The sequence below is a fragment of the Antechinus flavipes genome, chromosome 1, assembly GCF_016432865.1.
Source record: "Antechinus flavipes isolate AdamAnt ecotype Samford, QLD, Australia chromosome 1, AdamAnt_v2, whole genome shotgun sequence".
Taxonomy (NCBI): domain Eukaryota; kingdom Metazoa; phylum Chordata; class Mammalia; order Dasyuromorphia; family Dasyuridae; genus Antechinus; species Antechinus flavipes.
In genome coordinates, this window is record NC_067398.1 from 580729351 (window position 1) to 580748061 (window position 18711).

Genomic DNA, 18711 nt, shown 5'->3' on the forward strand with positions numbered 1-18711 from the left:
GTGCACTAAATAGAAACCACCTTCATTCTCTTAAAAACTGGTTTAATCATAAAGCTAAAGGGGATAGAAAAGAGCCTTTCCAATCACAAGTCTTGTGGCAAGTGGTTCTTTAAAGACAACTAAATAAATAATTTTGGATTATGGGGAGAAGATGAAGAAAAACTTTTATGGAATTAGCTACATTACCTAGTCATAAAATGATTAAGTACTTAATCATAAAATGATTAAGAGAGGTTTGGTAGTTAAAAAAAAGACTTCTGTTTCAAATGCTTATTTTAGATCTCAGTGAGACATAACATCAACAACTAATATTTACAATCTATTATTGTGTCCCAAGCATTTTCACATTCGTTACCACAATCTTCAAAACAATCTGGTGTGATGAAGACAACAAGAAATACTTCACAACTATATTACTTTCATAATCACCCTTTTTAGTATTTAATGAAGTTAGTCACTTTACAAAAGTCCTACCTGGTCTTTAGATTATCCAAGTCTTCAGTTAAAATAATATAGTTTTCAGTAAGGAATGCTCCTAATTGGTTATCTTCTACACCAACATCCTTAAGAAACATAAGTATCTTTTGTATGTCATTTTTGAAATCCAGTTTTAGAAGGAGAGTACCAGCACCTCGGCGTTTTTCCAACTTTGACAAATTGACCCCTGCAGCAAGTGATAAAACATTAGCTGAGTTACTCATTTTGCTATGCCCATAATCACTAGCCCTAGACAATTCTTTTTATAGATTACCAATAATAACACAAATTATTAACTTACATTTATATAATATTTTAATTACAAAGTTCTTAAATGTATCATTTCACTTGAGCCTTTTAATTCTGAGGTAAAGGTATCCTATGTAATTCCATTTTAGATATAAGAAACCAGACAGAAAATTCAAATGAGTTGCCCTAGGTCAAAAAATAAGTAAGTGAATCCAGGTCTTCAGATTCCAAATACACTACACTCTCATTCAATCATCATTATATACAGAAAGGAATTTAGATAGACAAATGAAAATATTCTCATTGCGGACATTTCTAGAAAGACCATTTAGGGCAATGTCCTGAAAGAGAAATCAGCTAAAAGAATGTTTAGCTTGGAGAAAAGAAGGCTTAGAAGGGAGTGTCATCACTGTCTTCAAACATTTCAAGGACTCTACAATGGAAGAGGGATTAAAATAATTTTATTTGTAAAAACTAAAAAAAAAGGGAGAAACTACAGAGGAACTCATATTAGTTCAACAAGAAAAAAAACTTCTTAATAATCAGCCCAAAGTTGAAGCTGCCTCAATAAATACTGAGCTCCCCATCACTGAAAACACTCAAAAAGAGGCTAGGTCACCTGTGAGGTGTTGTAAAGGAGATTTCTGGTTAGCCATGGATTGTATTAGGTAGTCTCTAAAGTCTCTTCCAAATCATATATTCTATGATTTTGTTTTTTCTTCTTTTTTTTTTTTACACAAAACATTTCTATAAAAGTCGTGAAAGAAAACAGATTCTCCCTTCCTTCTTTCTCCAAAAAACTTCAAGAAAAATAAAATTTAAAAAATTAAAGTATGTTTCAATTTATACTCAGATATAAACAATTCTTTCTCTGGGTATGGATAGCATCTTTTTGTCACAAGTCTTTTAGAGTTGCCTTGAATCATTGTATTGCTGAGAACAGCAAAGTCATTCACAGCTGATTATCTTACAATATTGCTGTTACTTTTCACACAGTACATTTCACTTTGCATGAGCTCATGGAAGTCTTCCAGGTTTTTCTGAGAGCATCCTGTTCATCACAGAATAGAATTCTATTATAATTACATGCCACAATTTCGTCAGTCATTCCCCAATCTATGGGCATCAATTTCCAATTCTTTGTCCTAAGAAAAGAACTGCTATAAAAATTTTTATACATATAGTTCTCTTTCCCTTTTTCAAAAATCTCTTCTAGGATATAAGCCTAGTTGTGGTATTGTTGTGTCAAAGGAGAGTATGGTTTTATAGCCCTTTGGGCATAATTTTAAATTGCTCTACAGAATAGTTGGGATTCTATGATTTCTTAACTAAGTTAGTGAGGGTGTTCAAAAGAAAACAAACAAGTTAAAAGGAAAATGGTAGCATTATATGTAAGGCCTGATATTCAAAAAAGAAATCTAAGAATAGCATTATGTTAAGACTTTTTCTCTCAATTGTATTCTTCTACCATTTCTTTACAATTTTCAACAATAAAAAGGATTCACAGAAATAAATATCAAATACAAATTTCTTCCTACAGAAAAGCCTTCTCTCAATCTTAAACAGTTATTTAGTAAGATAGAAGCTAGTTCCAAAAAGCTGTGACTAATGAGGGTGAAGGATACTTTCTAACATTTTAAATGTTATCACCAACAGGGTCAGCCTCTAATTTAAAAAAAAAAGTACTGTAGGGTGTACATGTTAAAGTGCTTCATTCAGTCTGAGCTGTCAGATTCTAGCTGTGCTAAAAACAAAAAGATACCCAGGAAAGTTTTATTTAATCTCAATTAAAAGGGTAGTTTTAGTACCTTAGGTATTTAGATACTTAGTAGCGCCTTCAGATATTACTTTAGGTAGCACCATCAGTATTCATTAATGATTTACTTTACTTCATCATCTCAGCAATAGCCATTTATTTTCCAGCTATATTTAGCACTTGATACAATCACTCCTTAAGATATATGTGCAAAAGAGCATTCCAAAATATTATTCAATGATTCAAGTACAGTCCTACTATTTTTATACTGCTAGGTTACCAGCAGGAAAATAACAAAAGATATCACCCTAAAGACATATGAATGGAAAAAGAAGTAGACTGACCTTGAAACTAGAGAGAGGGATGTCAGAGGAACAGACCTAGTAGAACATTGGCCTCCACAAGATATTTAGATGCTTAGAAGAAAGATCCTAACACATTAAGTAGTAAATTCTCTTTGACAATTATGAGAAGATAGAGACACGAGAAGGCAAGAACTTACAAAAATGCCTTACAACAACTCACACTAATGGTGTTACTGATACTCTTAAGTGTGTTATTAGCAATCAATTTATTTTTGTGTAAAATTGTAGAATCTAAACTTTAAGTGAGATGTCTTAATATTTATTAAATATGTATCAAGCACACACACACCTGACAAAACTATAAATTCATTTTATGTATCATTCTAAATCTAAGCTTGTAAAATACTCTTAAGTCTTATAAACTTTGTAAGAGCAAGGACCACAATATAAATCTTCTTCATGTCTACAACAGAATTAACAATATAAAGGATCAACCACTTACCCAGAAGCACTAACTTCTGTAGAGTCTCAGAGCGATCCACATAGTCTTGAAGTGTGAATGAAATTGGAGGCAGAGGAGGTTCTGCAACAATCTGCACAGCATCCTCTTCAGAAATCTGCTGCAGTGGAGAGATCGGAGGCAAATCCTCCAATTCTTGAAGTCATCATTGTAGACATGTGCAAGAAAAGGATAAAGCTGTAGGCATTTGTTCTATCAAAACAACCTATTTCTGAGTTTACATTTCTCACAAATTGGACTGATTTCCATTTTTGGGGGTGTGATGGTAGTAAAGATAGATGGATTCACACCTATGATTTCATTCACTAGTATGTGTTGTAGAAACTCCCTTCATCACTGAAAATCTCCAATTTTGTAACATTTAGTCATAGAAAGGGTACAAAGGAACTGAAGGGTTAAGTTATCCAATTGTGGTTGTTTTAGTCATTTTTCAGTCATGTTTGACTGTCATCTTTCTTGGGTAAGATATTGTAATGGTTTGCCATTTTCTTCTCCAGCTCATTTTAACCATGAGGTAACCTATAAACAGAGTTAAATAGGTTGCCCAGGGTCATACAAATAGTAAAAGTGTGAGGCCAGATGAGCCTTCCTGACTAAGACTAGCACACTACTCTCTATGTCGCCATCATAATTGTAAGAGACTTTAGCACATTCAACTATACAATCCTTCTCACACCCTGCCCTCAGTTTCCTAAAATCTTCATTTATGACCGTTATCATGGTAAATTATAGATCTTACCATCACACACAAAGTCAACACCACTAGGATACTAAGCTCTGCAATTTCCCTCTCAGCACAATATCTTGTCCTACCTCTCAGATGCCCCATATCTGTTCTGAGTCTTCATTGGAACCTTCTGTTCCTTATTCCCTACTGTCCCAGGCCATTATCTCTTTTCTGGCCTCATTTTTCTCCTTGCAGTTGATTATAGGAACAACCACTTTAGAAATGCTGTCATCTTTGCCCTTTAATCTTCTAACATTCCTTCCCCAATATCCCTCAGCCTTAGATAGTTTGTTCTATTTGTCTCCTCACCAACTACTTTTAAGCTGTTTTACATTGTTGGAGCAACTACAAATCTGTTCCCTCAACCACTTGAATGTGGCTTCTATAGTCAAAACAATATTGGAATTGCTCTTTCCATAAGCAGTAATCATCATCTAATTAACAAATCCAATGTGTTGTGTCCTTTTCCCTACATCCTCCCCCCTCGTTTTGGTCATCATAATGTTGATAAAAGGCATGTAACATTGTGTACTGATTCCTACCTTCTGGATAGCTCTTTGGGCTACTGTGATATAACATTCTCATGATTTCCTTCCTACTTTTAATCATTCCTTTATTAGTTCCTCATTCCACCAGTTCTTTAAATGTGGATGTTTTCCCAAGTTTCAGTTCTTTACCTTATTCTCTCACCACATTAACTTTCCTCTGGTGCTTCCTTATACAACCACTATTTCTACTGCCATCTTTAAAAAGATGATTCTTAATTCTTGTCTTCAACCCCAAATACTTTCCAGAGCACCAGCCAGTTATTTCCAAATGTTTGATTGGTCAGTTATACTTATATAGTCTTTTGGCATCTAAAATTCAAAATGTTCAAACTTTAATTGATCATCTCCACTAACTTTAATCTTTTCTTTAAAAAGTAATTTTTAATCAAAATTAAAGTAAGTTTTAGTCAAAATTTTAACACAACATCAGTATAACCAATTAAATTTGCCAAACAACTACTTATATTTTAATTTACTTTCATATAAGATAAATAGGGTAGTTTAGTGAATGGAGACTTCACCTTAAAGTCAAGCAGCCTTGGATAGAGATTCCTAGAGCCTTGGCCATGGCTATGTGATAGATAACTCTCAGAGTCTCAGGATAGATAATATTAAGTGGTAGATAATGTTCTGATCTAAGTTGGTAGAGAAGTTCCTCACCTAGCTCTCGCTATATTGATGAAATTACAGATTTGGTTAAAAAAAAAAATCAAAATCAATATATAAAGTAACATTCTTTCAGTCATCCCAAATGTCCTAACAGGAACATTTTTCCTAGTTCATTTTTCTAGTTAGTGTACACTGCATTCTTTGGTTTTACATTTTAAAATTTGTATTATTTTATAAAGGATTTTTCAGATTTCTTTGAAGTCCTCATACTTGTTGTTCTTAATGATATCACAACATTTTTACATTAATGTATACATTTTATTTAACCATTTCCCTATTGTGAGATAAAGATTCTTCAAGTTTTTCCAATGGATATGCATTCATAGCATACTTCTATGAAAAAGCTGAAAAAATTATTTCCAATTTTTCTTGATGTCATTTTTAAGGTATATTCTCAGTGATAAAATTATTGGATCAAAATGTAACATTATTTTTGTGACTTTAAAACTTTTACTTCATAATGCCTAAATGCTTGCCAAGAAGCTTCTCTTAAGTATATTTCTCTACAGCCCTATTAGCAGAGTGTTGTTGCTTTTAATTCTTTTTTTTGCCAATTTGACAGTCTATGATAACACTTCAACAGTTTTACTTTTCAAATCTTTTTTTTTATTTTTGAGACTGGGAAACAACATGCAAACAACTGTCTTTTCTTTCTTTCTTTCTTTTTTTTACTTGATTGGGAGCAGCTTTACTATCTGAAACTACTTGTGACTCAGTACAATTTGATCTTATTTCAAACAAATGTCTTTTCAAAAGACTGATAACACTTTTTGTATATTCACAGCCTATAATTTACCATGGGTTTAGAGTTACATCTATGCATTTTTAACAATTTCTTTTATAATTTGGATATCAAGTTTTTAATGTGTTATATTTTTGTTTTGGTTTTTGTGTTTTGCAATTAGAGTTAAGTGACTTGCCCAGGTTCATATAACTAGTAATTGTGAAGTCTTTGAGGCTCTCCTGACTCAGGGTTGCTGCTTTATCTACTGAGCGATCCAGCTACCCCAACTATTGTATTTGCTGTACATATTTTATTCTCATCAATTGCATTCTTTTTCTTGTAATCACCCTGTTTTTAATTATACTGCATTTTTAAAGATTTCTAATTTAGTCCCCGCAAAATAATAATTTCATTTAAAAAATTTCCTTACCACAATTTCTTCCCAGTTTATTTTTTAATGGTATCCCCGTTTCCTCATAAATCCTGGATTGTGATCTTTTATTCCTTCCTCAGTTCCCACATACTCACATTTTCTGCTCCTAAATCTTTCTTATCAAGTCCTTTTTTTCCATTCCTCCAAAAACAGCTCTAACAGAAACCACATTTCTTCTTGCCTGGACTATTTTCTGACATATTCTTGCTTCAAGATTATCCCTTCGACAATTCATCCTACATGATGCTATCCAAGTCATCCTTCCAATACATCATTATATTTGAAAGACAAGATGGTACACTAGAAAAGCTTTAGATTTAGAGAAAAATACTCAGGTTTAGATCCCACTTCTGTTACTTAATCATATAATCTTGGATTATATGTCCCTAATCTCTCTAGGTCTCAGTTTAGTTTTCTATCTGTAAAATGAAAGGATTGGCATAAAGATAGTCTCTAAGGCTCTTTCCAGCTCTAGATCCATAAGGCTATGATAATGCCACTAGTGTATTTAAAATCTAGAATGGTTCCCCAGTGTTTAAAGAATCAAATTTAAACTCTTGATTTCGGTATTCGAGTTTCTCCACAATTCAATCCCAATTGATCTGTGCAGCCATCTTTCTTGCTGCTCCTCTTCAGGTATTCTATATTATAACCAAATTAGTCTATTCTCTATGTCCTGTTTTATCTTACCCTCTCTCATATGAATCTTTGGTCCCTGTCCAGCAGGCTTAGAATCCACTCTTACTCCAACCCCACCCCCCAACCTCTTCACCCCCCTTCAACTCTTTCCAAAGTTCTTTCCTTTCTCCACAATGCAACTCCGGGTAGCCAGTTGTGTTGAAGTCTTCTTCATGGAAAGAGTGATCTTTCCCACGGCTTGCATCTTTACACAACTACCATCATTCTTACTAAAAAAGACAAGAAGAGCCCTGACCAAGGTTTTTGTGAAGTCAGAAATCAGGAAGAGGAAATGGCAAAAGCTAGCAACCTTGCTGAGAGAAGGTCTCTAACCTGTAATGCATAAGCCAAGGACTAAAATGCAGAAATATGGCTGCTGCCAAACGGGAAAATTCTGGAGGCCCTGTTCTCAACAGCAGCAAAGGCTTCAGGGAAATGCTTGGCTATACCTCCTAGGAATAAAGGACTTTACAGCTTCTACTAGTGTCCTTTAGTCTGAATCCAGCATAATACAATAAAATAATACAAATATAATTCATCTTCCTTATGCTAACCCTTAAATTTTTCCTTCTAGATTCTGTGAGATGAGCATTGGTGGCTAGTGACTTTTCTAAAGCAGCACTTAGTCAATATAACATTAACAAAGAAGGGAGCTGTATTCTCAGGGCACACATCTGGATTATGAAATCTCAGAAGATTTGTGAAACCTGATGAACACTACTCATTACAAGTAATAAAGATACAGATAAATATGGGTTTGTTTGTTTTTTTATGTCCTCTGCTATCAGCTGCTAGTACTGCCTCCCCCCAAAATATGAGGTATATTAATTATGATATATTGTTTCCCTCAATGGAATGCAAGCTCCCCAGAATGAAGGATTGTTTCATTTTTATATATTTTATCCCCAGGCCTTAACAAATGCTTATTAATTAATTAATACTCCTTCTGAACTTCCCTATTACTGTCAAGGGTATCACTTTCCATCCAGTCAATTGGGTTCACAAAATCCATATCATCTTCAATTGCTCATTTTTCATTCACCCCATGTAGCCAATCAGATGTCAAATTTTATTGTTTCTACTGCTCCATCTGTGCCTTTCTTTCCATTTAATCAATAAACATTTATTAAGTGCCTATTATATCCTTACTATATATTAAGTACCTATCATAGCACTGTCTTCATGAATACAAAAAAGGGAAAAATACAAGACAATTCTTGCCCTTGAAAAGCTCACAGTCTAATGAGAGAAATAATTTTCAAACAACTATAAACAAACAAGTTACACACAGTAAAGAGGAAATAACAGGGAGAAGGCACTAAAACAAACAGGGATTTCCTGTAGAAAACGGAATTTTATCTGGAATTTGAAGAAAGTCAAGAAAGAAAAAACAAAAAGGAAAAGAAGCTGGGAGAGCAATCCAGTCTGATTCAGGTCCTTTTGTCTGGACTGCAATCCATTTTCCATTCAACTGCCAAATGACTTTCCTAAGCCACATGTCTCATCATAGCCCTCACTTGCACCCACATTCAATAAAGACTGAGGACTCTCAAGTATTTTCAGGGTCAAATATAAATTTCTTTTTTAATATTTAGAACCTTTCCTCTTTTCAGTTCTCTTACACACTACTCCTCTCCATTAACTCTTGGTCCAGCTACATCGGTCTACTTGCTGCTCCTTTATTCTGTGCTCTATCTCCTCTCTCTGTACCTGTAAAATGTTCAAAACACTCTTCCTCCTTACCTCTGCCTTGCAGAATTCTTTACTTCCTTCCAGAGTCAGCTTTAGTTCCACTTTGATAGGAAGCCTTTCCCAGTTTGTCATCCTTTCCAACCTTCCACCACCTGATAGAATCCTCCTCTTACTTTCCATTTATTCTTTATCGTCTATAAACTCCTTTATATTGGTACATGTTGGCTTCTGCACTGAGGACAGGAACTGTTTTTTGTATGTCTGATACTTAGCTTAGGGTTTAGCACACAGGATGCACTTAATACTTATTGAATGACTAATTATTCAACAAGATTTTAAGTTTAGTATCATAGCATAAAGTAATGATATGTTCGATCTCAGGATGAAATACACTTAACAAAAGCTGGTAAATATATATTTGCCAAGAGCTTTATAAATCTACACAGGACGGAGATTGGGAGAGATGTCATATCACTAGGTAAAGGCAAATGCCTTAATTTTCTAAATAAAAAAAAATTCTATAAATTTACTTAGTCTAGAGTCAAATATTATAAAGATAGATTATGAATATATAAAAAAGTGACAGTTAAGAACTACTATGGATTCATTAAAAAACAATCTATGCTACATTACTTTAATTTTCTTTTGTGAAATGTTTTTTAGACTAACAGATCAGGAAAATGCCATAGCTACAGATTATAGTTACTTAGGTTTCAGCAAAATATTGAATGTTTTTAATGCTATCCAAGGGGACAAGACATAGAACTGTAAGCTAGATAACACAGTAAAGATGATTTAAAACTAGTTAAACTACTAGATACAAAGGAAAACCATAAATGGGTTGATGCCAACTTGGGAGGAATAAGATTCTAGTAAGTAGCTCATACATTGTATTCTCATGCATGGATATATATATATAAAAGACCTTAGAGCTCACTCTAATTCAAATCCTACATGTTATAGATGAAGAAATTGCAGCCCAAAGAGGAAAGTGAGTTTTTCAAAAATATACATCTGGCAAATAGAAACAGTATTAAAAGTCAGCCCTTACTCTCTCCACTATATCATGCATGAACCACAACATGAAACACAGAATAGATCTAAAATTCATACAATTTTAAGAAATGAAGACAAATAACAAATTATGAGGAGTGCAAGTTGTCTTTCACAAGCGTCCCCAAACTCAAAGTTTGATTATATTAATCTAAAAGCAGTCTTATAAATCAAAAATTTACCAGCAAATTTAAAAAAAAAATTCCATAATGGTATAGCTATTTAAAAGTTATGGTTAGTAACAGCATTATAGTTGTATATTACTTTCTATTAGTATATATAAATTGAGCAATAGTCTAGGCTAGTATCTAACAGACTAGGTAGTTTTCTACCCCCACCCTAAATGAATTCAGAAACAAAAGCTTGCCTCAACTTTCAGAATTACCTTCTAGTGATATCTGTGAATCAAAATCGGTGACTTCAGTCTTGAGTTGTCGTCCATTAAGGGAAAGAGGGTGACTGTCTTGTGCATCAATATTTTCTTCTCTAGTTGAGCTGGGAGCCTGAGAACTATTCCATAAGGAAAAAGTCCTGTAATTCTTGAATCCCCAATGGAAAAAATTGCCAGAAGATTGCTGAGGCAGTGCCAAGAGTCCATGTAGAATTGTTTTTCTTGGCCTCATGAACTGACTTCTAATTTGTGTGATGTTGATAAAATTTATTTTCATTGAGTAGAACCATTTGGGTATCTGCTGAACTGGTAGAGCCATCTTTCATATAATGTTCACATCTATAACAGAAACATACAATAAACAGAAGTTAAAAAAAAAACTAAAGAAATAAACAAATAAAACATATTGAAGGTAAAAATAAAAAAATCCTTTTTAAAAATGAACATTTCAGTAATTATAAAAAAATGGATCAAAAGCAGATTTGAACTGAGATCTTCTGATTCCAAACTCTTTCCTACCAAACTGGTCTATAGGGTTTTTTTTGGCCAGGAAGGAGAAAATTAAGAACCAGGAGCTTCAAGAGAAAGACAGAAAGAAATCTGCACGATGCAGATGTGCAGATGGGTGAAGAACCTAAGATTTACAAACATATAATAAACAAATTAAAAATACATGGCAAAAAATTGAGTTGAAGAGAAAAATATTTAAGATAAATAGATAAAAAGGAGTTAAATATATCTATCAACTTGAGACTTTGTATTAATCACATTTCAGGAAGACAAGAACATGTGAACAATTTAGTACCCTAAAATTCAATCTTCAAAATAGCAGACTGTGAGGTTAACATCACTATATTACTGAAATGTGTTTTATGGACTATAAAAAGCTGTTAAAATATAAATATAAAAAAAACACATCTGTCTTATATGAACTATCAAAACATTTATTTATTATACCACATGTAGAACAACGAATGCTATTTCTTTTGCTTTATCCAGAGCTGAGATGACATGATTATTTCAAGAATAAAACTGTTTTCTAAAACAGGAACTGATCACAACAAAAGCAGTTCTGTTGAATTCTGTTACACTGGAGGGGGGAGAGGGAAATTGCAGAAAAATATATAGATTTTAATAAAAAAGGTCATAAGTGGCAAGGAAAATGAAATGACATAAGAAGCAAGAATCTGACAACAAATATAAATTTCTCTCCAAATTAAAAAAAAAATTAAGAAAGAATCTCATTGGGAAATGATGTTATTCAAGCCCTCCAAATCATTGGGGTTAAGTGACTTGCCCAGAGTCACACACAGCTAGGAAGTATTAAGTGTCGGAGACCACATTTGAACTCAGATCCTCCTGACTTCAGGGCTGGTACTCTATCCACTGTGCCACTTAACTGCCCCAAATCTTCCTTTTTCTAGTCTACTGGGTTTGTAGTATAGGGAATAGAGTACTCTGCTTGTGTTCAAATTCCTCCTCTAATACATTCTATCTTTGTGATCTTGATCAAGTCATTTAATCCTTATGTGACTCAACCTGGCTAGGATTCATCTATTAAGCCATAGATATAAATTCTCCACACTGAGTAAGACAAACTCTTTCTATGATCTCTTCAATTCCATATTTGATTTTCCCTTACCTATACATAACTGTGAATTATGAATGAATCACTATACCCCAAAGACTTAATAATTCACTGTTCAGGGTCATATAGTTTTTGAACAGAAGCAGAAAATATGTAAAACAAAAATAAACATTATAAGGAACAATACAGGTAAAAGGTGCAGGTAATGTTATAGTCAGGGATGAATTTTTCTCTTTCCTCCCCATAAGTTCCTCACCCAGTCTGAGAAATAATGGGAGAAAAAAGATAAAATTTAAAAATTGGGGTAAAATTCAAAACCTTTAAAAAAAAATCAACACAACTGGAATCAGATGATAGATAAATGCAAGCAATCTTCACTACAAGACCACTGATTCTTCCAACTTAGAAAGAAAACAAGAGAATTTTGATTTTTAGTGACTAGCCATTACATTTATCCTATTGCAGGCAACTACATAGTACAGAAGATAGAGTGCCAAGCCTAGAGTTAGAATCACTCATATTTCTGAGTTTAAATCTGGCCTCAGACACTTAATATTATGTGAAATTGGGTCTCTTACCCCTGTTTGCCTCTATGTCTTCATCTGTAAAATGAGATGGAAAAGGAAATGGCAAACCACTCTAGGATCTGAGCCAGGAAAATCCTAAATGAGGTCACAAAGAATTAAACATGACTGAAAAACAACAATCGGCTTTTTCAAAGAGTGAATGGATAATCAAATGTGCAAGTTATCAGTACAAATGTGTTAATATTTCCAAAAGGCTGAAACTAGTTCTAATCTTTATGACTATTCCAGGGATTGTTAATAGATCTGGACACATCAAAGCAAACCATCCCTTACTATTGATAATAACTGATAACAATTGCTTGATGCCAAGCAATATATAGGAAATGTTGAACTTACTCTAATAAATTCCAAACATGAAAATTCTCCATCAATCAGTTTTATAAAATCCTGATGCTTTCATAATATGTAATAGTATTTTCCTCAAATGTCTGTGACAGCATTATTAATATGTTATGGTCATTTGAGATTTACAATTTAATGCATCTAGACATATCCTTAAACACCATCACTTCTGTGGGATAGTGTATAAATCTATATGGACTGGACCAACCACGGTTTTCCAGGACCCAATGTGGATAGAGCATTAGACTTGGAATTAGGAAGACTTATCTTCATGAGTTCAAATCCAGCCTTGAACACATAATAGCTATATGAACTTGAGTAAGTCATTTAACCTTATTTGCCTCAGTTCCATCATTTGTAAAATAAGCTTGAGAGGAAAACAACAAAACTAATCCACTATCTTTGTCAAGAAAACTAAAACAACACAACAAAACAGGGGCCAAGATAGACCTTACCCTTAATCTTTTATTTCCCAATGCTTGTTCTGAAAGCATCAACTTTCACCAAGTCATCATTCTCTTCTTCTTGGGGGAGGAGGGGAAAGTATGGCCATAGAGTCCACAATTTGTTAACACTTCAGCCACTCTAGTTGTATTTTTTTTTCATTTTTTTTATTTTGAAAAAAATTTCTTTAAAACATTATCCTTTGCACTCACTTCTGTTCCAAGTTTTTCCTTCCCTCCTTCCACCCCCTCCCCCAGATGGCAATTAGTCCTATACATGTTAAATATGTCACAGTATATCCTAGATACAATATATGTGTGCAGAATCGAACAGTTCTCCTGTTGCATGGAAGAATTGGATTCAGAAGGTAAAAATAACCTGGGAAGGAAAACAAAAATGCAAACAGTTTACATTCATTTCCCAGTGTTCTTTCTTTGGGTGTAACTGCTTCTGTCCATCCTTGATCAAACTGAGTTAGATCTTCTCTTTGTTGAAGAAAGCCACTTCTGTCAGAATACATCCTCATATAGCATCATTGTTGAAGTATATAGTGATCTCCTGGTTCTGCTCATTTCACTTAGCATCATTTCATGTAAGTCTCTCCAAGCCTCTCTGTATTCATCCTGATGGTCATTTCTTACAGAACAATAATATTCCATAACATTCATATACCACAATTTACCCAACCATTCTCCAATTGATGGGCCTCCATTCATTTTCCCAGTTTCTAGCCACTACAAACAGGACTGCCACAAACATTTTGGCACATACAGGTCCCTTTCCCTTCTTTAATATCTCTTTGGGGTATAAGCCCAGTAGTAACACTGCTGGATCAAAGGGTATGCACAATTTGATAACTTTTGGGGCATAATTCCACACTGCTCTCCAGAATGCTTGGATTCATTCTACTTGTATTTTTCTTATGGTATTCTTGTATCAGACTATTATGTGTTCTGTTCTCTAGGTCCTTTCTTTTTTTTTTTTCCTTTTTTAAAAAAAAAATTGAATTATTTGACATTATTTTCCCAAATTACATGTAAAAACTCCTTAACATTCATTTTTTAAGGTTCAGCCTTCCAAATTTTCTTTGTTTCTCTCCTTACATCTCTCCTCATCGAGAAGGCAAGTAATTTGACATAGGTTATACATGTACAACCATGCAAAACAATTAAGTTATTAGTCATGTTGAAAAAGAAAACACATATCAAAAAGAAAAAATAAAAATAAAAAATCATTAAAGTAAAGTATGCTTCAATCTGCTCTCAGACTCCATCAGTTCTTATTCTAGAGATGGATAGAATTTTTCTTCTTAAATATTTCAGAACTGCCTTGAATCATTGTATTTCTGAGAAAAGCTAAATCATTCGCAGCTTGCTTTATTATCTTACAATAATGCTGCTACTATGTACAATGTTCTCCTGGTTCTACTTATTTTACTTTGTATCGTTTATATGTGTCTTTCCAGGCTTTTCTCATAATTTCTTGTAGCAAAATATTACATCACAATCATATACCACAACTTGTTCAGCCATGCCCCAATTGATGTACATCCCCTTAATTTCCAATTTTTTGCCACCAGAAAGAATTGCTATAAACATTTTTGTACATATAGATCCCTTAAAAAAAAAATCCCTTCAGGATACAGTATTGTAGTGGTATTGCTGGGTCAAAGGATATGAACAGTTTTTTTAGTCCTTTGAGCATAGTTTCAAACTATTCTCCAGAATGGTTGGATTAGTTCACACTCCATAAATGCACTGTATCTTAGTTTTCCCACATTTCTTCTAATATTAACTAATCTGATAGTTGAAATATCTCAGGGTTGCTTTAATTTGCATTTTTCTAAACAACAGTGACTTAAAAGCATTTTTTTCATATGAATATAGATAGGTTTAATTACTTTGTTTGAGAACTGTCTGTTCATATCCTTTGACCATTTATCAATTGGGGAATAGCTCATAAATTTGAATCACTTCTTTAATTTTTTTCAAAGATACTTGAGATAATTTTTTTTTTGGTTAGGTTTTAGTTACTAATTGTATTTCCTTCTATCCTATTTTCTTCCACATCCTACTCTCTCTCTTTTTATCTTGCCCATCCTCAAGTGTTTTGTTTTTTTTTTCATCCTCAAGTGTTTTGCTTCTAACTACCACCTCCTTCAAAATGCCTTTCCTTCTATCAGTGACCCAACCTTCCCAACCATCCTTTTCTCTTCCCTACCTACTTTACCTAGGGTAAGAATAGATTTTTATATGTTATTCCCTCTTGGAATCAACTGTGGAATCACCTACCTCCCCACCTGTATTTGCCTTCATTATAAAAGCTCTTTTGTGTCAGATGATTTACTCTATTCTACCTCTCACTTACTTCTTACATACTCCTTTTTAAAAAAGATATCCCTAGCAGCCCTGTTTGTAGTGGCTAGAAACTGGAAAATGAATGGATGCCCATCAATTGGAGAATGGCTGGGTAAATTGTGGTATATGAATGTTATGGAATATTATTGCTCTGTAAGGAATGACCAGCAGGATGAATACAGAGAGGCTTGGAGAGACCTACATGGACTGATGCTAAGTGAGATGAGCAGAACCAGGAGATCATTATACACTTCGACAACGATATTGTATGAGGATGTATTCTGATGGAAGTGGATTTCTCTGACAAAGAGACTTAACTGAGTTTCATTGGATAAATGATGGACAGAAACAGCTACACCCAAAGAAGGAATACTGGGAAATGAATGTGAACTATTTGATTTTTGATTTTCTTCCCGAGTTATTTTTACCTTCTGAATTCAACTCTCCCTATGCAGTGGGAGAACTGTTCAGTTCTGCAAATATGTATTGTATCTAGGATATACTGCTACATATTTAACATATATAGGACTGCTTGCCATCTTGGGGGAGGGAGGAGGGAGAGAGGGGAAAAAACGAAACATAAGTGATTGCAAGGGATAATGCTGTGTAAAAATTATCCTGGCATGGATTCTGTCAATACAAAGTTATTATTAAATAAAAAAAATAATAATAATAAAAATTAAAAAAAAAAAAAGATATCCCATTATAGTAAACTCCCATTAGTTCAGCCTAACAGTATGGATGCAGTTTCTCACTTCTGATGGCCATATAATTATAGTGATATCTAAAGTAAAAGCTGTCCATGATCCTCAGAATAATAGACTGAAGGAACATTTTAGTAGTCTGAATGCCCTGTTTACATAGACTCCTTCTAATTGCCTGAATAACAAAAAAGTTCTTAGAAGCTACAAGTATCACCTTCCCATGGAGTAATAGTTTAGTGTTACTGAATTCCTCATGATTTCTCTTTCCTGGGTACCTTTTTAAATTTCTCTTGAATCTTGTATTTGAAGATCAAATTTTTTATTTAGCTTTGCTCTTTTCATCAGGAATGCTTGTAATCCTTTATTTTCCTGAACAACCATTTTTCTTCTGAAGGATTATATTGAGTTTTGTTGGTAGGTGATTCTTGATTGTAATTCCAGCTTTTTTCCCTTCCACATCACATACCAGGTCCACTCTTACTTTAAGGTAGAACCTGCTAAATCTTATGTTATTGTAACTATGACCCCACAGTATTTGAATTGTTCCTTTTTGAATTGTTTCTTCTTGCAATATTTTTTCCTTGATATGGGAGCTCTAGATTTTGACTATAACATTTCTAGTTTTCATTTGGGGATTTCTTTCAGGAGGTGATCAGTAGGTTTTTTTTTTTTTTCAATTTCTATTTTATTTTCTGGTTACAGAATATCAAGTCAGTTTTCCTTGACAATTCCTTAAAAAAATGATGCCTAGGTTCTTTATTATAATAATAATTATTTTAATCATGGCTTTCAAGTAGTCCAATAATTCTCAAATGATTTCTTGATCTATTTTCCAGGTCAGCAGTACATTAGCTTCTACTTGTCCAATTTTAATTTTTTTAATTGAAGCTTTTTATTTTCAAAACATATACAAGGATAATTTCTCAACATTGACCCTTGCAAAATCTTGTGTTCCAATTTTTTCCCCTTTCCCCCCAACCTCACCCTTAGATGGCAATCATCTCATTGTTGGAAAGAATCACATTCCTCAGAAGTGACTGTTGTATAATATTGCTATTGCTATGTACAACGATCTCCTGGTTCTGCTCATTTCACTTAGCATCAGTTCATGTAAGCCTCTCCAAGCTCCTCTGAAATCATCCTGGTAGTCATTTCTTATAGAACAATAATATTCCATAACATTCATATATCATAACTTATTCAGCCATTCTCCAATTGATGGGCATCCATTCAGTTTCCAGTTTCTTGCCACTACAAAAAGGGCAGACACAAATATTTTTGCACCTGTGGGTCCTTTTTCTCTAATTCTAATTTTTAAAGAATTATTTTCTTCTTTTTTTTTAAGGTATTATTTTCTTCGATATTTTTTGTCTCCTTTATCAATCTGTGGGTTCTTTTTTCATGATTTCTTACATCATTGTAACTACTTCTCCCAGTTTTTCTTTTACATCACTTTTTTGATGTTTAAAATCCTTTCAGAGGTCTTCTAGGATAAATTCACATTTTTCTTTCAGTCTATAGATGTAGCAGTTTGAGTTTTGTGTTCCCTGTCACCATAGTGACTTTCTATGCTCAGGATTTTTTTTTTTTTTGTTTGCTCATTTTTCTTGCTTTTTTTTTTTTCTTTTTAGCTTTTAGATTTATATTAAAGTTGGGCTTTGCTTCCACAGTAGAAGGAGCATTGTTCCAAACTTCAGGTTTTTAGTGCAGCTGTTTTCAGAGCACTGTTTTGGAAGAGGCTTGGGGAGAGAAGTTCTAAGTTTTCCATTCTTCCAAAGTCGCATGATCTGAGGAGAGGTATATTTACTATTCTCCCAGCTTGTCTATAAGCAACCACAAGCAACCTTTTCTACACTGGAATTATAACCAAGGTTCCTTCTTTACCTTTGGCCACAACTTCTGGTGTGCTAGTACACCTCTTTGCCTTAGAACTATGATCCAGATTTTGATGCAATAGAGTCCTTCACCTAGCGCTAGTAAAGGGATCCCTGTAATCTTCTAATCACTTGTCTGACCCCCTTATTGTCTATGAATTTATAGCTCTATAAGTAGCTTCTTTCCACTGCAGATTCAGTCAGCCCCCAAAGGCCTATTACTACTTTCCTATAACATGACAAGTATTGATTTGTAGCGATTTAATTATAAAATTCTCTGTAAAGAAATTAAAAAAACACAAAAACTTAAATAGCTGGAGGAATATTTAGTGTTCACAGCAGGGCCTTGCCAATATAACAAAATGACAATACTACTAAAGTTAATTTATACTTTTAATGCAACAAAAATTATCAAAGGGATAATTTACCAAATTTGATAAAAACAAAATTTGGAAGGACAAAATACCTAAAATATTAAGGGATATGACAAAAGTAAAAAGAGACATGGTGCTTTTAGACTCTATATTATAAGGCAGCACTTTTCAAAACTATTTGATATAGGTTAAAGAATAGACTAGATCAATGGAACAGAT

General features: G+C 33.6%; 1 protein-coding gene across 1 annotated transcript in view; it reads right to left on the bottom strand.

The window, feature by feature from the left end:
- MTERF3 (mitochondrial transcription termination factor 3) overlaps positions 1 to 18711 on the bottom strand; it is a 51296-nt gene that overhangs the window by 23778 nt on the left and 8807 nt on the right. Inside the window, exons 2-4 of the mRNA XM_051970888.1 lie at positions 10217 to 10561; positions 3290 to 3442; positions 475 to 664 (exon numbers count right to left, since the gene is read on the bottom strand). Of these exons, the coding sequence (XP_051826848.1) occupies positions 475 to 664; positions 3290 to 3442; positions 10217 to 10541 (668 nt within the window). The 5' untranslated portion in view covers positions 10542 to 10561. The remainder of the gene's footprint in view (positions 1 to 474; positions 665 to 3289; positions 3443 to 10216; positions 10562 to 18711) is intronic.